At 37.5% G+C, this 25,536-nt stretch overlaps 1 protein-coding gene across 1 annotated transcript in view; it reads right to left on the reverse strand.

Annotated features, from left to right (window-relative positions):
* Nucleotides 1–380: 380 nt before the first annotated feature.
* The window catches only part of MYO1B (myosin IB), a 114,340-nt gene continuing 89,184 nt past the window's right edge, over nucleotides 381–25,536 (reverse strand). Inside the window, exons 18-32 of the mRNA XM_075153898.1 lie at nucleotides 24,394–24,620; nucleotides 24,020–24,220; nucleotides 22,683–22,776; nucleotides 22,105–22,254; nucleotides 19,837–19,905; nucleotides 18,086–18,172; nucleotides 17,702–17,788; nucleotides 14,913–14,999; nucleotides 11,678–11,752; nucleotides 11,131–11,265; nucleotides 10,123–10,229; nucleotides 6,937–7,069; nucleotides 5,229–5,381; nucleotides 4,224–4,351; nucleotides 381–1,649 (exon numbers count right to left, since the gene is read on the reverse strand). Of these exons, the coding sequence (XP_075009999.1) occupies nucleotides 1,526–1,649; nucleotides 4,224–4,351; nucleotides 5,229–5,381; nucleotides 6,937–7,069; nucleotides 10,123–10,229; nucleotides 11,131–11,265; nucleotides 11,678–11,752; nucleotides 14,913–14,999; nucleotides 17,702–17,788; nucleotides 18,086–18,172; nucleotides 19,837–19,905; nucleotides 22,105–22,254; nucleotides 22,683–22,776; nucleotides 24,020–24,220; nucleotides 24,394–24,620 (1,857 nt within the window). The 3' untranslated portion in view covers nucleotides 381–1,525. The remainder of the gene's footprint in view (nucleotides 1,650–4,223; nucleotides 4,352–5,228; nucleotides 5,382–6,936; nucleotides 7,070–10,122; nucleotides 10,230–11,130; nucleotides 11,266–11,677; nucleotides 11,753–14,912; nucleotides 15,000–17,701; nucleotides 17,789–18,085; nucleotides 18,173–19,836; nucleotides 19,906–22,104; nucleotides 22,255–22,682; nucleotides 22,777–24,019; nucleotides 24,221–24,393; nucleotides 24,621–25,536) is intronic.

Consider the following 25,536-nt stretch of genomic DNA (forward strand, 5'->3'; position numbering starts at 1 on the left):
GAACTTTTCTTTAGCTTTCCTTTATTTACGCTTGGACTTCAGCACTGCACATCAGATACCCAGGGTCTTAATCTGTCCTATATTAGACTGCAAAAATACAATGCTTTCTCAGCTGTCCTTGCATCAACAAATCAAACAGTCACATTCCAACAAACCCTTCACTTGAGTAGTTACTTCTATCTAAAAATGCATCTCTCCTCTTACGGATTTCAGCTAATGCTTCTGGCTTATAAAAGATTAAGTGCAATCAGTTACACTGAAAGTTTATAACGCAGCTCTTGATTGTATTTTCTGTGCACGCATTTACATCAGGCACACAAGTTATATAAAATAGTTTGGAGTACAAAAATATGGTTATAACATAGGAGTACCAAACAGCACAGAATTAGAACAGTTTTATTACCATAATACCAATTTATATACAGACCCCCAAATTAAGGATTTTTTTAATTCTAAGTATTCTTCCCAAATTGACAACTGTAGTGTACACTCTAAAAAACTGCAAATTAACAACACAAATCTATTTTTAACCCCTACATTGTCTATGCAGTCTGCACCAATCCTCTCTCTTGCACACAAAAAGGTATTATAAATAATTTTTCACAAAATGTCATGTATGTTTTATTGCACATTGTACATGCCAATATCTAAAAGAAAGGCTCAAATATTTTGCTTGATAACTAACCGTTTAAATACCTAGCATTTACTTGTGTTATGAATACTATTGCATTTTTCAGACTCTAATCTTAACTGATAATTTAAAAGAAAAAAAGCAGAACAGAAAATATGCCTCGAACTGTATAGCTTTTGTGAAAGAAACAAGCTTTTTTAATTTTACTGATTTCTACTGTATAAAGTCATTAAAAACACCTGACCTAATTAAAAATCCTGTTTCAAATTTTCTGCATTTTTTTACTATAAAATTATGCATATAGCTGCTTGTATAATCATATATTCCTTCTGTTTTGCAGAATTAGATGTTCCTGTGCTGTATTGCCTAAAAGATCGAGTTACATAAGTCCTAGTGTTAACTATAGGAATTAGTGTGTCAGTCTCCGTTCTGCCGGTCTCCCCAGCGGTGGCAAACAGGGAGCTGGTCAGAACACCAGAACAGGTCGGTATGAAAAGACACTGGGCACATGTGGCCATCAAGCATCAAGGCCATGTATAGTTCCTGTTAAGCGGGTCTCTAGACTAAGGAATATGAGTAATTTATCATTAATATGTGAGTTTACGGTATGCTGCACTAAAATATGACCGCTAAACAAAGAGAATGATTCATGTATGACAGGTATGTGCCAGCTGGTAAAAACGCCTCACTGGGTAGAAATCTGCATTTTGAGGTTTAAAACTCTGGCGTGAACAAAAAGATTAAAAAGTCTATCGATCAAATGTTTTACCAAGGGTTTCTAAAGCTATTAGCCATCAACAGCTCCAGAAAGGGATAAAACCAGCAAACCCAAACAACTAAAATTGCACTATTACAAAGAAACAAGTCCGTGAAAGGGAGAGTCACCAGCTGCAGTTAAGGGACAGCCACTTCCAGAAGCCGATTGTTTTTTCGCTTGCAAGTTGGGATGTTGCCGTTTTTCTGGCTGCCTTGTATGAACTTCACACACACTTTGTCTTGTCTGAACTGGACCAGAAACCTAGGAGAGGGAATAATATACGTTTTAGTTAAAGGCGGAAAAAACCACATGAGGAGCAGAAGTCTTTTCCTGTTGGTTCTGAGCATCACTCCAAAAGATGTCATCTTCAGGTCTGTATTAATAGTAAGAGTTGGGGAATAAAGAAAAGCCATAGGTTATGGTTTGGCTTGGAGTCTTCTTCAGGTACTATCTCTTAATTATTGCCTTTTGCCTGTAACTCTGGACCTTTTGCAATAGTTAGTTTGCTATTCCTTTAGAAAGAAGGCAGTTTAAAACAGAATTTCTAATGTACCAGAAATGCAGCAAAGACTACTTTCAACGCTTTACCGTCATCCAAAGGGACTTCTCTGTTTTCATGGAAGGAAGCTAAATACTTCTATAGCAACATCGGGAGCGCTCTTCTTCTGGCTTACGCCTAATTTAGTATATCTGGTATTTTAGCAGCTCTCATATTTCTAATCCTTAGTTAGCCTTTACAGCCCACTGCTCAGCAATTGGGAAAATTCACTTCCTTCCCAGCAATCTCCAAATTTAGATATTTCCTACAGTCCAGGATAAATTAATCTGGATTTGACTCTTCACTTTTTACTGGAAGAGAAATTTCACTGAATGTGGAGAATTGCTTAAAAAACCCAACAGGCTCCTGTGGAGCCTCAAACTTCTCACTGATCTGGATAGCAAGATTAAAAGCAATAAACAGGGCAGCGCTGCCTTTTGGCTCACATGCAGCGGTTGCTGACCTAAAAAGTCCTTTGTAATACAGCAGATTTTCCCTTTTAGCATCCTTAAAAAGTCCTCCAGCAGAGGCCAAAAACTTCAAAGAATTTGTTCTGCAGCCGGAAACCACAAATCAAGCTGACGGCAGAGCTCAGGGGAGGAAGTGGCCTCTGTTGCGCCGAGCTGCCCTTCGGTCCCGCTTTCCTGCTGAACAGCCCAGATGCCCAAAGATTAACTTGTTCGGCGCTCCCAGCCATGCAAGCATCCAGAAAACGTGAGTAGGTCTTCTAGCCATCATCTCTCGTCACCAACGCTGCATTTTCCTAGACCCGTTGTTCCAATATTATGTATATAAGTGGTATGTCTCTTACTAGACATATCCCTGGATCAACAGCGTTTTTACTTATATAAGCTCTCTTCCCAAAAAGTAGTGTACAGTAGTCGGAGTAAGGCCACATTTTCTCCTCAATTCCTAGTTGAGCTTGTATCTAAACTCTAGCAGGGAGAAGACAGTACTGCTTCCCCAACAACAGAGATGGAACTGCTAAAAAAGAAGCAAACGACTTAAAATTATTTAGTCTGGATAAACTCAACAGCAATACACACTTGAATGTTTTTAATCTGCAAGACAAGAAACAAAACCACATCCCAAAATGCAAGACTCCCAGAAAGCAGACTGTTTTCCAGACCTAAGGCAGGCAGGCAGTCCAGACTAGTGCAACGCATGCTTAGACTTTGTTTTAGCAGTTTATTCCTTTGTAGCCATCATTAAACTAGAATCTTACTGGGGACAGTAAGGCTAAAAACGCACACTCTTGTGCAAATTGAAGCACATCTGGTAACAGAACAAAGGAAAATGGCAGATGTCATTTTCAAGGAAACAGCAAAATTAGCCTTTAAATAAACCCTGGAATCTTAACAGATACAAACGCTACTCGCCGTGCCTCTAGAATACAAGCAGTGCTGTGCAGCCAGATAAAAGGTTCAATTTTTGCCTACAGAAATTTTATTTCAGTATTGTTGTAGGGTTCCAAATTTTCTTCTTTATTCAAAATGAGTAAAACTACTACATCAACACTGCTGAAATCAGGGGGCAGTTCACACAACAAACTGAGTGCCTAAGAATGGTGGACTAAGGGAGGGACTCTCAGTCAGCAGGCTTTAGGAGTTCACACACACACGAGAATGTTTTTATTCCGTGGCTATAAACGCTGCAAGCGCAGTCCTTACTTAAGGCCAAAATATGAAACTGAACCAAGCAGAAATACTAATTTGAGATGCAAGCTTTTTATCAAACAAAGCTTTTTAACAACCAAAAGACCCAAAACAACAACAGATGGTTCAAACACCATCAGCAGGAATTTTAATAATGTATTTTTCACCTTCACAAAAAAGAAGGTAGAGTCTTATGGACCTACATTACTGGCACCATCATTACATGTGTTTGGGAAGGAGCTTTTCATTCGGTTTTGGTTGTTTTCACTGGAACTTGGTGCATGGTGGCCACTCTAATTGATAAACATCTCACAGGAGTATGTGAACTTTTCACACACAAAATGATTCTCTCAAATGTAGTATATCTTAATTATTTCTACAGCAGCAGTTCTGCTTCATAGCCCTATTTGAAACTACCTTAAGAAAAGCACATTTTCTCTAATGACTTTCAAGGAAATAAGAGCCAAATTGAATACTAGAAATGAGTACAAATTGAAAATTGCATCCATATTTACAAGGATTCTGTCAAGTGAAAAGAAGTACTAGTTACACAACAGCGTTTTGTTTTTCTAACATTAGATACTTGACTTTTTAGCATGTTGCATTGAAGGAAATGCAATTCTAAGCAAACAAAAAACATACTCATCAGATATCTCAATGTTGAGCTTCTGTTTGGTTTGGCTGAGAGTAGTGCGGTAAAGTTTAGTGGCCATTTCAATAAGGTGATCGCTGCTGAGCAGGAAATCTCCTTTACCAGCTGCTCCTGAACCCTGAAACACAAAGGAAAGCAGTTATGACTACCAAAACCTAGAATATGAAAAATAATAAATGCCAGCCAAGCAGGAGGTTTTACAAGGAATCTTCTCTTCCCAGTGCAATGAAACAAGTCTTTTGTCTTTTAAATTAAATAGGGATGCAGTCCAGTGTATAGGATCAAAATGCAATTCACTCTCAAATAAACAACAAACCTGTGGAGAAAGTTAAAAACCCCTCCTGATTCTAAAGGAGCGTCACCTTCATTTGTCCTACAAAACTAGTATTTCTGTATCCCTCTCTGGCTACACCACAGCAAGCTCACAGTATTTTCAGAAAGGAACAGAAACCAATTGCCAACCCCAGTATTAGGATGAAGGTGGTCAGTATGAAAAGACACTATATATGACGTTCTTCAAATCATTTAAGCTAGAATACAAATGCCAGCTTAATGATTTTAGCAGAGCGATGCTGACAGTGCAGTGAAGCAAATATAGCACTGAACTAAGTTCTTTAGAACTGAGTAACCAAATTAGCTGCGCCATAACGTGGATTTCTTGGCATCCCATAAAGAAGAGAGAAATATTCTGCCAGTGTGTCAGGAAGAATTATATGAGCAGCTAAAAAGGAAAACACTGCCACAAGGTATCCGAACCAGATTAAAGGCCCGTTGAAATATGAAGTCTGATTTTCACAAGTAAATGATCATTCATAATGTAATAACCGTTCTCGGTAGTTTTAAATCAAAGGTTTTGCAAATATGGCAAAGTTCAATAAACTTTTAAACCTATAGGCTAACCACTACGATTTAATGCTACAAGATAATTAATAAACAATTTTTATATCACTGCATGTAAAACAGTCATATTATTGTATTATAAAGTTGTAACCAACCTCCTTCAGGTGCACTGCAAAGAAGCCATCATTTTGGGAGCTCATGGATACTTTGGTAACATCTCCCAGTGGAACCTCTGACTTGATATTCCCAGATTTTTGATCCGCAAGAAGAACGTTATTTTTGGTTAATAAGAAAATCCTGGATGTAGCCTGTGAAAATACAAAAATGCAAACCATTATCTACACAAAGAGAGAACTGCTCTTTATTGAGCACCTACTAAGACTACAAGCAGTTCATAGAGTTAATAAGCTTGGCCCACATTAGTAAACATGAACATTTGATGTTCAGTAAAAGCTGCAGATCAGTTAAAACCAGGTCAAATTTATGTATGTGTCTAATTATAGATTAAGAAGCTTAGCTCATTTTGGCACATATGCTTAGATATAAACAGTTCCTTTAATTACTAGCTTACAGTTATAAAATTCAGAAACCGAAACTCGGAAACTATGCAAATCAGGATAAACTCATTTCTCATGCTCTGTCAATCCCCAGGAAAACCAACGTACCTTTTCAGTGATAGCTAAGTCAGGACTAAGCCTCACTATTTACTGTTACTAACCAAAACTGTTGCAGAACAACACAAATCACATAGGTATTTTCAATGTTACGTTCTCCTCCCTTTATCTATTGGAATTATTCTTTAGGTGGATACACATTCATATTTTCAAACGACAAATATTTTTAAAGCATGAATGTGTGTTCTTAAACTCATCTTAGAAAATAAGAGAGAGAAATGAGAACTGAATCTACATATAGTTTTTTCTCCTGTAAAATTTTAAATAATAAAATCTTAACTATTGTAATTAAGAAGTAGCTGTCTTAAGCACATAGAACCATATCTCATTATTAATTTTTTTTTTTTTAAATCTTGAGAGCTGTAGCCTACGCAAGTACAGGAAAGATTTTGTCTTAATTTAATTAGTTTCTTCTAAACTGGAAAATTAACTTGGCATCAACAACAGGCAACCTAATTTCACTCCTACAAATGCATAAATGACATCTACATCTGAGAAGTTGAGATCTACCACTTCTAGTATTTAGACAGATATGGTGAAAACAATTACATTTACTAAGGGAGGATAATACTTCCTGTTTTAATAAGTATAACTTAAATGCAAAACAAGTTTTGTGTTGGCAGAATCAAAAAGTACCCAGAATATTTAACAGCTTTATTCAAATGATACAAGAAACTTGCCTCTTCATTCCATAAAGCTTTTGATATCAATCAAAAGACAAGCAAAGCTAGCAGAGTATGCCACTCACAACTTTAAACCATAATAAAATATGATAATCAGGAGCTTGAATGACAGTGTGAACCTTGAAAGGTTAAGTTTTCTAAATACTTGAACAAGAACAATATTCTTTAAATATTTATTTTCTTCAATTGGCAAATAGTTTGGTACAGAGATTACATTTAGTTGTGACTCAACACAGCCTGTTACCAGTTGATGAGATGCCATTTTTATTTGGAAAAGTTGCTGAAAACTACAAACCCAAACAAGATTTTAGTAATCTTTATATAAATTTAAAATAGGTGCTTAAAATCACCAGTTTACATAAACCCAATATTTCCAGTCTTGCCCTTTAAAAAAGGCATTTTTTTAAATCCTCAGACTATTACACAACTGAAACGAAGTCTCCCTTTCAGTTTCTTTATAACAAAAATGATCTACCCTTCTGGATAAAGCAATGCCGTTTTATTACCTTCCCATTAGCTCTATTGATCTTATTCACAACTTCTGCAATAATGATCTTTTCATCCACAGCATCTTTAAGTTTTTTGTACTTGGGGTTCTTGCTGATTTCCAAGTAAGCTCCTTGGAACGGCTGCCCAACACTGCCCAACAAAAAGACAAGAGAAACACGAGTTAAATACGAATCGCAGGGAAGAAGTAAACCTCCTGAAATCATCACATTCTGCTTCAGGCTTTGTGGGGCCAGGAGAAGCACCAAATACCATTTTCAATGACTCTACACTGCCAGAAGCTTCCTTAAATTTTGATACACTCTCTGCCAGGGAAAGTCATTTGCTACCTAATTTTTTAGCGAAAGAATATGCTGATCAACCCAGAAACCTCTACTCACAATTTTTACCTGTTTTAAACAACAGCAACGCAAAATAATTTGCAATTGTATAACAGAGTAATTAGAGCAATACATAACTGAATGCAAACAGGGCTCTTAACTTGGTGTTTGTTTATGCAGCGCAATTAATTGTCCTCAATCCTGCAGAGCAGCTGAAAACTGCAGCCCCCCCCCCGAGCTCTGCCCCGAGACTCTTCAGGTCGGTACCACCACTCACTCAGTGCGGGGGTGTTGGCATCAATCTGTGCCGGGCAGGCATACTACATCAGCTGAAAATAACTTGAGAATTGCTACAGAGTAGTGTGGATATATCTCCCAGCACATTATCCCAGGGGAAAGAACAAAGAAGGAGGAGGAGGAGGAAGAGGGGTAAGAAACGGTATGTGTATTAGACATAGAATCTTATACACATTAAGAGCACAGCGATGGCGAATAAAGAAATTTATCGCCAAAGACAGTAATAGGATTTTTTTTTCCTTGCTCTGGAAACATTTTTCAATTTAATGGGCCAAATTGCTATGGGTGTCAGACACAAGTACATCCTTGCATATGCAATCAATTTTGATTTAAAATCACCCAATAACAGTCTCTGTGAAAACAGAGGAAATAAAAAACTTCAGTAGGACCGACACCTCTGCTTTTCCACAGTATTTCAGAGGGACAGACGAGAACTCGCCTTCAAGATCTGCTGTTGTTTGTTAAATGTGTACCAGCTCTTAGTCAAGACTTGTTGCGCTTGCAAATCACCCCATCTTTATCCACCTCAGGGTTATTCAGCAACAGCTTCGCTATCAGTTAAGAATCAGTGAATACTGCTGCTGCTTCCTTTGTTTGGAAGTCCCTTTAACTAATCACTTTGATTAAATTACAGTCAAAGCACTAAATGCAAAGCTTTGCCAAGACTACAGCCCAAGAGGAACCAATATATTACGTGGAATAGCAATACCTTTGTAATTGCATCTCTGGCACACAGGGAGATGGGAGAGAAAAGGAGGGGTACTGGTATTTTAGTACTCACAAGAACTCCCTCTCTGTTCTTAAATAATTATATTACACACAGAAAATTAGCCACATCCTATGAATCATTATCACACTAACTAATCAGAAACTTTACACAGTAATTTCCTCCACCCTTAGGCCAATAAAAAAACCCAACAGGAGCTAATCAGCTCTGAATACAAGACAAAAAGAGATGGAAATGTTTCTAAATGAGTGTGGGGTGGGGAAAGCATTCTAGCTTTCTACCGTGTTGGAGCTTCGGGTTTTTTTGTTTTTATTAACTAGCATTATGAAACCAGTCACCAAAACTGTAGATTCCCTGTGGACTTTGTCCCTAATCAAGCTAAAACTGAAATGAATCAACAGTTACCCTCTATCACATATACCACTTAAGAATGTCTTGGATAAAAGTAACTCAGATACATATTTTTCTGTATAACATTTCATTGTTCGGTCTTGGTGTAAAAAGTACCAAACCAGGGATATAAATAAAATTCCTTCCTTCTCAAGAAGCTCTATACTGATCAGATGTATACTGACTCAAAGCAAAAAACTTGCTTCCTCCTAGAAAAGTCCAAAGGCAGCGTCCTTCTCTTTTCCCAGCACCGTAAAAAGACATCCCGAAGCAAATAAGGAACAAGCTACAGGCTAACAGATACAGCCATTAAATAAGTGATCTACTGAAGGGAAGAAAGAGAAATGTATTCTAAGTCCATTACAGGCAAAAAGGAAATGTCTCAATAAAAAATGAAACAAAACAAAACCAATAAAACACAAACATCCAAGCAGAGCTTGTCCATGCATGGAGCTGCCCTCATCAACTCTTGCAGACTCCTGTTCCTCCCTCTGTTGAAGCAAGCTCAACCTTGCTTCTTGCTTTACAGTGCCTTGTTCCTGCTCAGCTCAAACTATGGCTTCTAGAAGAAAACTCTCCCGAGATCGACGAGACCTTTGTTTTCAAAAAAAACAATTTCTCAGCTCATATTCACTTTAAAAGTTCAATTCAACTTCTTTCAAGGACATCAGATCTCTATTTTGTCAGTTTTATTGCATGCAAAAAAAAAAAGAAGTGCATTCCTTAAGTAAAATCAGATACTACTGCACTTTCTTGAGCAATGTTAGCTCTGCAGATAGCAATGACAAGAATTTAGCAGTTTTTAAGAACTCAATAATCTGAGAAACCAAAAAACTTATTTGCAGAGATTTCACATTTTTAAAAAGTCTCCAATTTAAAAAAAAAAAAAAAAGAAGATTCTAAAATGGAAATGACCTTCTAAGCACTTTTTTTTTTTAAAGTAGCCTTTCAAAAAGATATATACCAATGTATCTAACTCTTAAATTACCTAGTCTTCGCATTAGAGCATTATGCTGAATGTACTAGGTTTGAACATAGGAGAGCTCCCTGGCACGCCTCATCTGGGAGTGACATTGTCACTTACAGCCCTTCAGTTCACTCTACATTTATTGGTTGTAGGAACCAGTGTGATGGAAACTAGGGGAAAGGGTGAGAGTTACTCCCTTCTACAAGTTCTTCAAACTTTTACGACGTGAACAGGTCACGGGGGGTTAGAACAACAAAACATCATGGCTTCTGGACAGAGGTGCTCAGTATCACAGGATTAGTGGGCTGCAACCACATCTAAGTTAGAAGCAAACGGAGGTTTGCAAAGTAAAATGGTGGAAACACCAAACAAGGAAAATGCACTTTCCTGCTTAAGATAAAAAGCAAAATCTTGCTTAGCTTCCTAAATCTATGCAAGGATGTTGAATTTATTGTACACTAAAAGCAGCAGAATAAGTCATTACCTGGCTGGATATAAAGCCTTCTTGTCCTTGAAAAGTTCACTTGCTTCCAGTTTTTCTTCATATATAAGCTTCTGCTGATCTGTGAACTGGTCTCTGTACTTTTTACACTACAAAACATGATATATTAAACAAACAAAAAAATCATCCTTGCAAATCTGATTTGAAGCAGCAGCACCAGAGACTGTTTGCTTATTGCTCAAGATGCACATTCTTTGTATACTTCTGAAGTGACTCAGCTCCATCCTACATGCCATTGGAGCACAGTAACAAACAGCAGAGGTGCTTTTCTCCTCAGCCCTTCTAGATACTTCTGAATTACATCAAAACCAATCTCTAAAACATATCATTTAAGCATGCTGCATTTGAACACGAGCTTAATCTATCAGATACCAGTCACTGGAAGACTGTGCTAAAAAGGTTCACAGAAACATATATAGTTCCACGATTGCGGAAGTTTATGTAAACAGACAGAAAGAACAAAACATAGCTGAGAGGATGAATTTTGCAGAAAGAAAAACGGTTTCTTGACAATTCACAGAAACCATAGCCCACAAGATCAGTAAAATGTCTCATCAGCACTTATACAGATTCTCGCCGTTCTCTCCATCCAAAGATCCAAAACAAATTTCAGCTAACCACAGTTCATAAGTAAAAAATTCCACCGATACTTCCAATGCTGGTCTAAGAGCTAGTCCCAGTCTTGGCGACGGACTCAATATTATAAGCTACCAATTAACAGGCAACAGGCATACTGCTTTACTATGAAGTTAAAAGCTGATGGCAGGCAGCAATCCTCTCTCCCTAGCTCCAGAAAGGAGTAGGCAGGATAGTTATACCCCTTGCAGGCCAAAGACAATGATCAAAAGACAGACTTCTTCCAAAGAAATAAAATATCCTGTCTGGAATGGGAAGAAATACATCCTAAAAATAGGCTCTTCATGAACAACACAAAACTACTGAAAATCATGTGATGAAGTTCTGTACAGGCTGGACCAGAATGTGCCCTACCCTCCACAAATGGAAAATCCTCTTTAGTTCCTTGTGGGTTGAATCCAAGAAAAGGTAAGGTCTCGCTGGCCAGTTTTTATCTATTGGTGATAAAGAAGGCATCTTATTCTTCATTTCCAGGAAGTATTTTTGCATCTGTGATAAAATTGAAGCAAGATGTTTTATTAATGTTCAAATACCGGAGTTACTGAAATAAGCAAGGAAAAGCAGATGCTCAGAGATTAAAAGCACAGTTACCAAACTGCAACTCTCAGCTTTCCTAAACCTGAATATGGATTTAAAAAGCCAGGTATATTGAGAAATGCAGATTTAGATATCATACAGGTGTGGCAAATGCTTAGCTAGTACCATTCCCACACCTTCAAAACACTATCACTATCCTTTCTTTACAACATCACAATATTTAAGTTGTCAATTTTCCATTTGCTTAGCTTGGACATTTCCTTACAAAGACTATCAAGGCCATAACACAGCTGTTACCTTTGCTAGAAAACAAAAATTTTAAACACAGAAAATGCACATGTGCTTTGTATGGATGTATACATACAAGTCTCTGAAGGGTAAATTCATAAATTTTTCTTCCAGCATTGGCTCTGAAGAATTTCCTGTACTCTCTACGGACCTGAAAAGTTAAACAAACCCTCAGAATGAATACAAAGAATGAATTTGTTTGCACAGGTACTTTTTTATAAAGCTCTATGGCAGAAAGTACTAAAAAAACCATACAAACATGCAAAGTGTTCCTTGAAATAGGAACACTAACTGGGTACTCTTAAAATATATGAACCAGACAGTGGACCAAGAGGTCAGAAAGTTACCTCAGATGACCTGAGTACAGTCATTTGCAAATTTAACAGAGAATCTGAAATACTTTCCTCTGAAAAGGCAAGCTATTCAAACATTTTTGAATTCATAGCATGAATCTATTTTCATAGGCTTTTGCATAAAGTTGGACTGGAAAAAGTGAGGTACCATCACTGATACATATTTTATTGTGTCTGAAGTGACACTGAATTGATGTTAATTACATAGTTAAGTGATGAACTGTTTCAGATTTTTCTCCTTTAAGATTCTTAATACACAGAGTTTTCTATAATAATAAAGGGATTTTTTTTCCATAGCAGAGTTATGCATGAAAAAAATGTTTTCACACAAGCAGTCTTCATTCCAAAAGGAAAAGAAGGTTTTGGTGCTTGATAAGAGCAGAGAATCAACACAAATGTTGCTTAATGTCAGCAAGCTTGATATTTGCTCCTAAAATTTGGGGTTTTTTTAAAAAAAAAAAAACAAAAATCAAAAAAGTGATCATTGAGAACCATTTTTGCAAGTGATACTAATTTTTTATACGTGCTTGTAAATGCAAGTTTCAGAGTACTTGTTTTGCCCTTGGTACTTCTATCAGTGCTAATTAGCATATCTAAATTCACCCCCCTCAGAAAACCCAATCTGAAAGAGAGCACAACCGGTTTGCAGTTTTATGTGAAGCCCAGGCTCACATCAAGTTAGCTGAAACATCCCCTAATTTTTTTAAACTTTGGCACAGCCTGCAACACACCTGTTAAGTTTTGAACAAAAACCAGGGAAAACATCGTGGCTTTGCATAATTTACCCCAGAGCAAATTTAGTGGTTTTAGCTAACTTGCTATGTGTTGCTGAGTTCACTGTAACCAGAAAATAAAGGGAAACCCATGGAGGAAAAACCCACATCAACTTATAAGAAAGTTTGGTTTCTGGCACACCTTCTGCCCCATACTGAGCGTCATGAATTTTAAGATAAGCCAGTGTTTTGAAAGCAAGAATCTGTCACCATTCTGGGATTAAAAAAAACCCACAGATAAATGGGTTTTGCTTAATTACACATTAAGATGCATCAACACAACTGACAGCATTCAGCTGTCTTCATTCTATGCAAATACAGCACATAATTTTTTCCTCCTCACTTTATAAGAAAAATTATTAGAGTTCTTATTCACTGATTTTCTGTAAGGTTTAGTGCTCTATAATTAGTGTACATGCTTTATTTATTATTCAGGGATGGAAATTAACACACTCAAAGCCACTCCAACCACAATCATCCCAAATTTCCCCATGTTCTCATAGACTCTCTTTAATGATGTTGCTTTATATTATTCTTTGTGAGCTGCAAGGTGTGCAAATTAATTTGGAACAAAGGGACTAATATACACCCACACATCCTATTGGCACTGCAGGGAAGCTGCAAAGCAAGCACTGAGAAATGCAAGCCGTTCCAGAAAAGCCTAAATCTGGGAAGTACCACAAATGCTATTAAAATCTACTAATCATACAATCAAAAAAAAAAAAAAAAGACTGTAGAATAAATGGTTTAATCTTGATCACTTGTATCAAATTTAAATCTTCACCTCCATATGTCATGGGTGAAAATACTTTGCCATCAGACAAATGAGAATTGCCTGTGGTAACAGTGGTATATTGGAACTGCAGACTATGTTCTTCTTCAGAAAAATCTGCATGTTTCAGGTGAGACAGAAGTGCCGCTTTACACTATTTAAAAAATACATTGAAAACCCACACCACAGACAGGCAGAAACATATTCCTGCTGTAATGCACCTTAAAGGTTTTGGATTCGTCAGTTTTCATTTAAATGCCGCTGTTTGATATAAAACAGCCTCTGAGTTCTCAAGAGGGACATATTCTTGTTTTAAAATCATAAAAACAGACCCACTTTGGCAGTAGTACCTCAAGTGTGATTCTGATCTGCAGAACGACTTCTTAAAATGGCTCCTTTGTATTTCCAGCTCTGGTTTCCATGCATGTATTGTAATGGATTTTTTTATATACATAATATACATGTATTATAGATAATTATATGTTTTGTAACTATTTTTCCCGTTTCATCATTGTTAGAATAAGTACGAGAATATGAGAGCTGGACTTTACTCTGCATTATCAAGTAAATTGTTCCCTTTTATACTTCTGTAGTCTACAATATCCCTATTAGCAAAAGTGACACCCAGCCAAACAAAACTGATTTAGATTTCCGCAGTTCTTCAGGATTGCATCTGTAAAACTATGTTTGAAAACTGTAGTATGTAAATCATTTGGGCACAGACCTGAAACATCTCAAGATGCCATTTTCATAGTCTATTTACAGAGCAGAACTACATTTTTCCAGATTACGAATGTGTTTTCTTTTGCCAACCAGTCCTTGAAAGCAAGGGACAGAAAACAAAAGACTCTTGTACATCTCAATTTTTCTGGGAATTCACGGCTGCCACAAGCCATAGGTAACTGCATGCAATGCCGTGCCCTAAAAAGGCTGATGGAAGCAACAGGACATTATCATTAGCTTTACACCGTGCCCTCGACACTGGGGTCAGGGGTCTAACGTGAGCAGCAGTGAGAGTCAGACAGCTCCACTCTCCTTCCCATTCAAACAAGCAGAGGTCACAATAAGAAAATACATCCTTGTAATCTTTCCGGATAGGATCTTTGCCAACGTAGGTCAGGTTTTTAAAGTCAACAACCATAATAGAGTCCCTTTAATCTAACATTTGTCTTTCACCTGAAAACTGAAATTCCCGATATGACAAAAAACACCTGATGCCTAAATATTGCTGTAAATGAGGCATTTTCAGCTTCTGGATTTTTCAGTAAAGTCCATGACAAAATTAAGCAATGTAATTCTGTGTAAAAATCATCCCTACTAGTGAGCCCACGTAACCGCTTGTTTATTAAGTGTTAGTAAGATGCCACGCTTTATTGAGTTCATGTTGACAGACGGGAGTGTTTGAGAAAGTACCTTCAGTCCAAGCCAGTAAGCCCAAATGACTGCAACAGCATGCTTACGCCTAGCCTCCTCCTTCAAGCGTTTCAATTCCCTTCGAGCCTAAAAGGTTTAGATAGTGAACAAAAGAGACAGCCCGATGCAGATAGCAAAACGACCAGGAAAAGGCTTCTCCCAAATAGAACAGCCAACTTACAATCAAGATACAGAAAGATGGAAGAACAGCGTTTAACCTTTAAAACCCAACATGTGTCAGTGTGAATTGGTGTGAAGCCACACAGGAGGTCAAAAAAGCCTCCACTGGTGCTTAACTGGCACACACAGATAAGAATTTTTTCAGCCTCATTATTCGCTACCAGTGTTTCCATCTTCTCTTCCGTGCACACTTTGCAATCAGTGGTAAGCACCTCGTAATTTTATTCTAAGGGAGAACTTTGCCTGCAGCTGCATGATCAAAATGAAAATCAAGACTTACTAAAATCTCACTATCTAGTCACTTCTTCCGCTGGCAAGTGCCTGGGCAGAACAGAATCAACTCGTACGTAATGATGAATTACCGGCACTATATTGAGGGCTTTTATTCTGGAGATTATTTTTTATTTTGATCTTTATGTACTTTAAAAAAATTCTCCAGGCTGGTAAATTATGCCTGTCTTTATGGAATGAAGGGGTAAATGCCCCAAACATAGTGCCTTCCTCACGTACAAAGAGATAGGCACCTACTTTCATTTCATCAATCGTTCCCATTTGAGGAAAGCAATTTGCAAAGTATTCTAAACACAAAGGCATGTGTGGGCAACTTAACAGAATCTCAGAATTTTAGGAGATATCAGTACGTTTGTTATTCAGTTATCTGATGATAAAAGTCAAGCAAAAAGAAGAGTTCCAGTATTATAGGATCAGTCACAGCAGCTCTAGCCATATATCTGCAGTTGTCAAGTTATACGTTGTCAAACAGACTTGTGCAACAGCAGTGCCAGCCTGTGCCAGTTACACTTTTCTGATGTAGCTAGAAAGGTTAATTTGCGTTAGATGTAGGCTCTCGGAAAGAATATGTTTTCACTCATCTGCTTGGAACAAAAGCTCCTACTATACAGCACTGTAAAAACAAGGACTCTGCAAAGCTAAGTATTTGTCTGTCTTGTGAAAAGGAAGGAAACTGAGTGCTTGAGGTCTGTAGGTTTTGTTTTTTTTTTTTTCCTTGGTAAAGCAAGTGATCTCTGAAGATAACTTTCAGAAATTTTGTTTTAAATATTCCCCTGGGAAAAGATAAAACATCACACCAATAACAAGTTTTATCTTTTAGCAGATTCTGTAATTCTTTTTCTAATCTTAATTCAATTCAGATTATTATCTGTAGATATAGAGATATTTAGATTATTTATATTTAAGGAATAAGGAGGCAATTTTTCATGAAATTCCTGTGAGCCAATTGATAAAAATAACTACTAAAACATGTTAAAAATTATCCAAATCTACTAAATATTTAAATGAGGAGCTCTAACACAGTTAACACTATTGCACTGCTTTCTGGATGTGTCCTTTTTAATTCTAAAGAACATCTTAAACCTAGGAAAGTAAATATAACTTCTGCAGTACTAAGCAATTTTTTTTTGTGACAGGAACTCTGGTTAAAAATAAAATAAATTATCAATGTATTGCATTTAAACAAACGTAGAGGAAGCAGTGTGTCTGTCAAATTACACAGCTACCTAAATATCAAGCCAGAACTGAAAAGATGCAAAGTCTCTCTAGTATGAGGGAAATTCTGTACGTTTGGATTCCCAGGGCTGCCATTTCATTAGAAATCTAATACGTTTATATCAAAATAGCAAGGGTCAAACTCAGTATTATACTCCAGATGTAATCGAGCACATTTCTCCATCTAGTTGGCAAGGTGTTATGCCAACATCCCCCCCACCCCTCCAACCTAAATAATAACTGGAAGATGTTTTAAACTTAATGTATTTACTGAATGTGGTTTTCAACTAAGTTACGAATTTATTAATTGAAACCAATAAATTTTTGACCTCTAGTGAACAGCATTTCCAATGTTCACATAACCCACCACTGCAGGCTGGGGATTAGCAAGAATCTTTCAGTGGGACTTTGCTTCTGAAAACAAACAGCTGATGCTGGAATTCCTGGGATTTTTCTAGGGCTGTAAGTTTAAAATTGCAAACTAACATCATTTTCTGCTAAAAGATCAGGTCGTAAAACCGTGCTTTACTTTGTACTTTCTGAAATATTCTTACTGGTTCAAACCATAGCCAGAGAATCAATTAAACCAATTAAAACTAAAATTTAGTACAATTTAATAGTATTGGTTTGAACTTATAAATGAAGACTGCCCAGGGTGCAGAACATACAGCCTGGTGAAAATCTCAATTGGATCATTAATACAGTGTCACTGAAAGCACTTGTTAGGGAGGGGAAAAACCACACCAAAAAAACCCAACCTTCTCTCCCCCTGCAAACCATGCTTTGCATATTTACATGTAGTTAAATGCATTTCCTAACTTGAGAATATTGTAGTCTAGTCATTTTTAATCTAGTCTAATGGCTTGTTAGTGCAAATCACTACTTGGCTGCCATGCAAAGAATTTCTTACTCTACAAAAAACTGACATACAGAATGTTGTCAGATTTATTAAGTGTGGCATGAATGGAAATGGAAGGAATCAATGGTCATGCTCTATTATTTGAAAGTCAATTGTATTAGTCATTAATTCTCACTATTTACTACTGATTAAATGTTGAAATTTTTGGGTAGTGAAGGGGGCATGTGATATGAGCATGAAGTACCTTATATCCAAGCCAGTAAGCCCAAATAACAGCAATAGCATGTTTATTTCTAGCCTCCTCCTTCAGTCGTCTCAGTTCCCTTCGCGCCTGTGATGCATTTGAAAATGGGATATAGAAAAGCTTAGGAAAGAAAAGGTTACTGCAAGTTCCCAGTGGTGCAAGAAAGAAAGAAAGAAAGAAAGAAACTATTCACTACAAACAGCAAATATTAAAGCACGTCCCAGCTTCCCAGATTGCACCAGCTAAAACATGTTAGCAGCAAAGAGAAACATAAAAATCAGTAGTTTAAGCCACTGAAAATATTCCCAGATAACTTTATCCTGAAGGGCCTTCTTCATTCTATGTAGAGACAATTAAGTGCACAATTTGTTGCCATTTTCTTACCTGGGTACCATGCCAATAAGCGGCAATTATTGTGGCAGCCTCATTACAACGCTTCTGATGCTTAAGTTCCCGAAGAAGTTTCCGAGCCTGTAAACAATTGAAAACATTATTTTATTCAAATAAATAACTATAATTTCTTAATGATTTTAAACTACGGCACTGCAACCTGTAAATCTAGGCCAAACTAAAACACAATGCCTCCAAATCCCCGAGCAAATAAATTCATAAATCCTACGCAGCCTAACATTCGCTGTTCCAGAGAGGATTCTGCGCACAAGTGAGAGCTTGGGGCTGGCAGTTCAGGGGATCTTAGTTCAATGTTTAGTTTTCTCCCAGACTTGCTGCATCACCTGAAATATCTATATGTCTGTCTGTACAATGGCAACAATACTTTTCCTCCACACAATATATGTCTTATCCATTTAGACTGCAATAAAGAATAAATCACCAGTCAATTGCCTGGCTTTAGGTCACACTTCAGGCTGCTGTCATACCAGGCTTTTATCTGTGGCAGTGCTACCGCAAAAGAGCGTGTTCTCCAATGACAAACAGAAGACCATAACTCAAGATGAGATGATGCTTTTACCCAATTTTCTTCAAATAACGCTCATGGGAAAAGACAGCATGTCAATAGTTAGGCTGAAAGGATATTTTTAACTCATTTAAACAAAATAATAAAGACAGTGAAAATCAAGAAAAATAGTAAAATCAAATTACATTAGCTTATTGCTGGCAAACTTTAAAACCTTCTGGGCAGAAGAGGGCTGTTTACACCGATAGCTAGTAACTGCAGCCCCTTCCTTCCCTGTCTGACAGGAAGGGAACTGACTCCAGAATTAAAGGCAGTTCTCTCTTCCTAAATAGAGGAGAAAGCCACAGTTAGTGGGGTGGAGAAAGGTTAATAAGAAAATAGAGGAGCCCAGGGACATTTTTTCTGGACAGCAGTAGTTGCTTTAAGCACTGTGGCTGCTTTCATGTGAGCTGTTAACCTCATTTTTATCTCTTATTACAGCATCACTCTTTAAGTCTCTACTATGGCTGCAGGATTATTCCTTCATGAAGTACAAACCTCTCAGAGAAGAAGCAAAATGGTAGCAAATTGAGGCAGAGGACAAGCAAACAGTGATAAAGTACTTGCTCAATACAAGTTGAGTACAGCACGCTCTCACCCCTTTGCTTAGCACGCAGAGGATAGTTGAAGACTTAACCCAAGTAACGTACTGCCCAGGTGACCCAAACTCTTTATTTCAAGCCTGCTTTCAATTTTGTTCATTCTTTGAGAATCCTGTTAACTGTAAAATAGCTGCCAACCACAACTTATTTCTTTCAAATCAGTCCAACGTTACAGTTTTCATAAGCCCAGTGGCAGAGTCCCGGACCATCCCGCTCTGGAGCTGCTGGGCTGCCTGGTTTGCTTGTACCTAGATCTGCTCTGAACACCGGACTCGCTCATTCACGCTCTAGTCCTGAAGCCCATGTAAAGAGGGGACCTCTCTCCAAATTCACGGGCAGAAGATGCCCCAAGGACAACTCAGTAGTTTAGTGTGGTCCCAGCCTTCCACTCACACCGTTTGCAGAGATTTAGAGCCCAGGCTACAAGCAGATATCCCAAACTCACCTCTTCCATGGCAAACACAAGCGTTTAACAGCAGCTACGGCACAGCCAACAGCTCAGAGGACAGAAGGCATGTGTTTTCTGACCTGCTCCATACCTCACCATGCAGACATAGCCGCAGTAACACGAAACTCACCTTCCATCCTCTGATGTAAGACTGTACTATAATAGCCGAACTCTTTATCTTCTGATACTTTTTTTGTTGCTGTATTGGAAATAAATATGTGATGCTTAGAAGAGAATATTGCAATTGTAAAATATTGTATAATAAAACTTTCATTACTAACATTTGAAAATATGATTAAGGATACAAGCACTAAATGGAAAAAGTGAACAATTTTTGACCAAGCAGATCAGAACGTAGATTCTGTGTTCAACTCAAGGGGAAACAAAGCCCCTCAACAATGCTGCATGGACAATGTCACACACTGTTTACAGAAACACTAAGTTCATGGTCAGCAGCACAAAAGTGACATGGATTAAATACTAACAGCTTTATTTGTCTTTCCCACCAACAGAGTAGCACACAAACTGTCAGAAATGCTCAGGTTTGTTGGCTAAGCTTTTTACCATCTTTTCGTAACACTTGTACTGTTCCTATTACCCACAGTCCCTTTATAATACCAAATGCTGATGATAACTTAGGAACAGAAAAAAAGAAAACCCATGGATTCCTGAATGACATGCTGGAATATTATCCAAGTATGCCAGTTTGAACAATGAATTTCCTGGACAGCCGAGCATTTTCCTTCTAAAAAGCTCAGTTCTCCAGTAGACCAGTGGTTAGTATAATACTAAGTGAACAACAGTTGACAGACTTTGCAACAACGCTTTTAGACTTCACACTCAGCCCACTCAATTACAGTGAACATCTCTGCGAGCAAGCTAGAAAGACTCCCCTCTAGGCCACATTCATGCCATGACTGACATCTGTCATGCCTTGCAAGGGAACAGACAAGTGAGTGTCTGCAGATTCTTTAGCCAAGCCTCCAGCACAAGGAGTTGTCAAAAAGCTTTGTTCATGCGAGGGATTCCTCATGAAACCTTCCAAATCACAATGCCTAACAGTCATGTTGGGTTAAGAGAGTGGTGCCCTCCATCTACATGAAGAGGCTGAGGAAATATCGCTATCGTCACCCGTAAGTAATTCTGAGGGTCTTGCTATGACTTCAGCCTGCATTCAAAGGCAATTGCTGCCATGTTTCACCAGTGAACCAATAAAAGTCTACAGTTAAGACATCAACAATGATGTGAACTTGGTCACCTATTTCATTTCTTTTCTTTATATTAAAAGTTGTGCCAATCTAGCTGTGGTAACTCCATTTTTAATTCATTAAGATTGTATGAGATCATAATGAAGCCATATGGGCACAAAGCAATTCTGTAATGATGCTGTTTGTAGAAACAGTGCATTCAATCACAGAAGTTGAGAGAGAAGAGTTTTGACAGTGAAAAAACGTTTATTCATACCTTTTCTGAGTTATCCATACTTTTCTCTAATTATCCAAGATAACTGAACCAAACACTAATGGCTTTCAAGATCATAAACAGAAGTGCTCATCAATTGAAAAACAGTGATCGTTAATTCTGCAATTTGCAGTTTAAAAAAATGCTTTCCTTTCATATCATATATTTTATCAAGCTTTCTGATATGCACACAATAACAAAATGCAGCTGAGATGTTTAAGAATTGTTTTAAAACTTAAAAAAAATACATCTTTTTTTATCACATAAGTCAATTATTTACTAACTGATGAAAAGACATGAAAGTCATGTGACAGTACTGTTCAGTTCATGATACAGAATACCCAGTCTACAAACAGATTTGGAACTGTTTTAGAACTGTATCAATAACAACTACTGAACTACGAGTCTTATGAGCTATAATTAAAATAAATCCCTGGGATCCTCCCAAGCAGCATTCTTGAGTCTCAAATGCAAAGGTTCCAAATAAGGCAAAAATACAAAAAGCCTTAGGAATGACTGAATTCCACAGAATTGCACATGTATATTACCGAACATTTTTTACACACTAACCATGTGTTTTGAGAGTGCTCTAAGTGCTAGGCAGCCCAGCATTTTAGCTGAATAAAAAAGACTCTTCCCAGCTGGGCCACAAAATCCTGCTCTGCCAGAATTACAGGATTCTGGTGAGTTTTTTAATTATTTAAGCACAAGCACAAAGTAAATACTTAATAGTGGTCCCTAGAAACTAAATTTTCTTTTATTCACATTTTTGGTACTTAAATTGAATTCACATAAAATTGAATTCTTTCAATGCTTCTCCATACATATCAAGGAAAAATATCATATGAGGGTCATATGAAATATCATATCAAGGTTACATGAAAAACCATATTAAACAATAAAAAGAACCCCCCATTTAGTAAGGATATTATCTTACTGCATATCTCCTGTACCAGGAAGCAATCACAATCTGGCTTTTTTTCATTAACAAGAAGCGTGTGCGGCACTTCCAACCTCTATAAATCTTCTCAATGAGAGTAGCCAAGTCCTCCAACCGCTGCTTCCTCAGATCTTCTAGTTTGAAGAGCTGGGTGTGGGGTTTTTTAGGGTTTTGATGTTGGAAGAAAAACAGAAGGGGAGAAAAGACCAAAAAACCCATAAGCACAGCTACTGTAAGAGAAAACTCTCCTTTATTCAAGTCCCCCTTCAGACACCTTTTGGTTTATTCATCTTCAGAGCTGTAGGCAGATACATCAACAGGGTTTGTAGTAGATACGTTGCCACAAGTCAGTGCATGAAAGTTACATTAAATTCAGGCTGACAGCTATTGTAGAGTCTTGATTCACACCAATTTTAATGGGTTTAACATTAGAAAGTACCTTTTTTAATGCTATATTCCACAGCAATATATCAAAGCACTATATCTAGAAAAATCTGTAGTAACCAGCTAGTGAATAACAGGCTATCCTCATGAAAGATGGCTTGATTTTGCAGGGGAAGACATTTTTCACTTACTGTTCTTGGGTTGCGGATGAATATCTTTGATCTACCAAATGAAAATTCTTCTTCAGGGATTTCCAATTCATTAAACAGTACCTCCACTCCAGCCCTAATAAGAAGTAAATGAGCTTAGAAACATGACCCCCAGCTCTAAAACTTCTTAGTTTACATATTCACAGATTAATTTATGGAAAGTATATGAAAGCGTATTTTAAATTCTTAAATAGTGCTTGACATAAGAAGATTGAAAACCTAACCCATTTACTCACTGGTTATTTAGCTAAAGGCAAGAATAATCACTGTAAAGATTCAGAATAATTTGATGAAAAAAGAGCAATTTTTATTTAACATCATCAGCAATGGCCTATTTTTCCTTTTACAGCTATAATGATTTTACTTTAAGAAAAAAAGAAAGAAAAAAGGAAGGGCTTTCACACTAACATCAAAATGTGAAACAAAGACTGTCAAGTTTGACAAATGCTAATGTTCCACACTCCACCAACTGCATTTTATAAATGTCAACAAAAAAGAAAAGAAAGGAATTGCACAGAACTTTGTGAGGATTGTAACAATGCTATTGTTATCAGTACTACACTTCCACCGTTATCTTGATAACCCAAGGATTTAAATTGTAGCTAAAGATATTAATCTATTGTGAAAGAAATTTAAATCATGCTGTTGGTGGCCACAGTAAAAAGAATTAAGAGAAGCTCATTTGCCTACCCAAGACGTCATCTGTAAAAACACATGTGAATACTATGCAATTTAAAATTACATATTTAATACAATTGATTTGCAAGAGGTATTAGCTCATAGTTGTTCACCAATCGTTATATAAAATTGTTCTTGAAAGGACAGAGGAAGATTGAGTGACTGTCTTCAAAGAAATGGGTGTTCCTACACTTTGAAAGTTGGTTATTAAAGTTAAGTGTCCTCTGATCATTCCAGACCTCCTCATCATTTTGATTCCACTCCAGTATCTCTCCCTCTCTCTCTCTTTCTTTCTTTCAGGCCCAATACATTCTGAAAACAACGTGCTCTCCTTGCTCACATGCAAAATCTTTTCCATTAGTAGATTAGTTCATCACTAAAATCATCTCCTTTGCCAAGGAACTGTAATTTTTAACCTAGTAGGTTTTCCAGTGAATGAACTCATCCAAAATCTGAAACAAGAAGCTAAGGAACAACATACAAAGTAAAACACTTAAGCCACGTTGGCTTAGTTTTTAATTTACTTTTAAAGTACTTGAAGGTTCATTAAATTAAAAAAAAAAAAAGGAAATCGGAACATGTGGAAGATAGTAATTTCAAGCACTGGAACAGGACAGGTAAGAATACTGATGTTTTCCTACCTGGCTGGCCCTCTCCAGTGGGGCCATGTCTGCTTACACAGCATTTTGTACCTTTCCAGGCAAGGCTCATACGCCTGCCTGAATGCATAACCTGCCCTTCTGACCCGGACATTCTCCAGAAGACCCAGGTAGCGGATCTGGTGGCACACCAGGGCGTCATTGAAAATGTGTGCAGCCTTTTTGTCATTGGGTTTGATGCACCTGGAAAGGGAAACGAACGGGGACACTTGTTGGCAGCACTGTACGTATCAGCAACCATTATTGTGAGTTTAAACTGTAGATTTCAATAGTGTATCCTTGGATATCAAGATTTTTTTTTTTTTTTAACCTCACCAAACATAAATTCACCAAAGCTTTGCCACAGGGTGATTTACCTAATGTAGTTTGGATTTTTTGTCTGAAGATTTTTCATCAGGGTAGCAACCGAAGCTTTGAACTGTGAACCTGCCGTCGGTGGTCTCTTTAGATTGATCTTAGCGGGGTTACCTTCTGGGAACAACGCTTTGATAAGAGAGTGACTGGCCTTCCACATGGCCTGGGAGAGGTCACGGTACAGAAGATCATTATTTTTGTCAACAAATCCTTCCACCTGGTACATAACCTGAACAATACAGAAGAGTCTCATCAGAGCATGTTTTGAACTATAATATAGGCCACTTCAAAACTGAACCAAGAAATTGATTTATCCTTCTTTCTCGCTATCCAAAACAAACAAAAGACATTTCGGCTTTCATTTTAAATTTGACATTTGGAGGACTTCTTGTTGGATAAAACTTCCATGAACACGCTTCGTGAGACAGATGCATTTTCTCACACTGCTAACAGTTCCTGGTGCTGATCAATTCTGGTTCCTGACATGGAAAAAACCTTTCTTCCATGATAACTCTGATACAACGCTGCTTGCCAATACTCCAAAACATTCTTTTTTTGGCCGACAAAAGGTTTTCACCTTCTCTTTTGAATCACAACAGCAAAAATACCCTTTCCCTTCAAAGTACTAATGCTTACATTATTTGCCTAACTAAAACAAGATATGAAATATCACCTCTTGATATCGCAGCAGCAAGCAGCTATCTGAGCAGTCCTCAGGGGACTGTTATTTTAAAGGACTTTTACCAGGAATACAGTCCAATGACAACAACCATCAATGCAAAGCTCTGACCTGCAGCTGGAGGCCCAGGAGGCATCCAGCAGAACTTCATGTAGATCTCAGATGGCTACTGGCTTTTTTAATTTTTGAGGGTAGGGAATTAGTTTGATTAATTGTGACAAGTCATCCGACTGGTAATACAGATTCTTCAGCTTCATGATTTCTCAGTTCTATGTAGATATGTACTATGTACACAGAATACTGAATAAAACTAATACTGACATAGCCATATTTTACACAACAGCAAGTGACTGGGAACTCAGGCAGCATTTTTCTTCGGAGTACACGTTTCTGTTTCTGACAGGTGTGGTAACTGCCACTACTGAAAAAAACTGTTCATATGAACTTGCTTATATTTCATAAAAGG

Source organism: Calonectris borealis, chromosome 6 (genome assembly GCF_964195595.1).
Source record: "Calonectris borealis chromosome 6, bCalBor7.hap1.2, whole genome shotgun sequence".
Classification (NCBI taxonomy): Eukaryota; Metazoa; Chordata; class Aves; order Procellariiformes; family Procellariidae; genus Calonectris; species Calonectris borealis.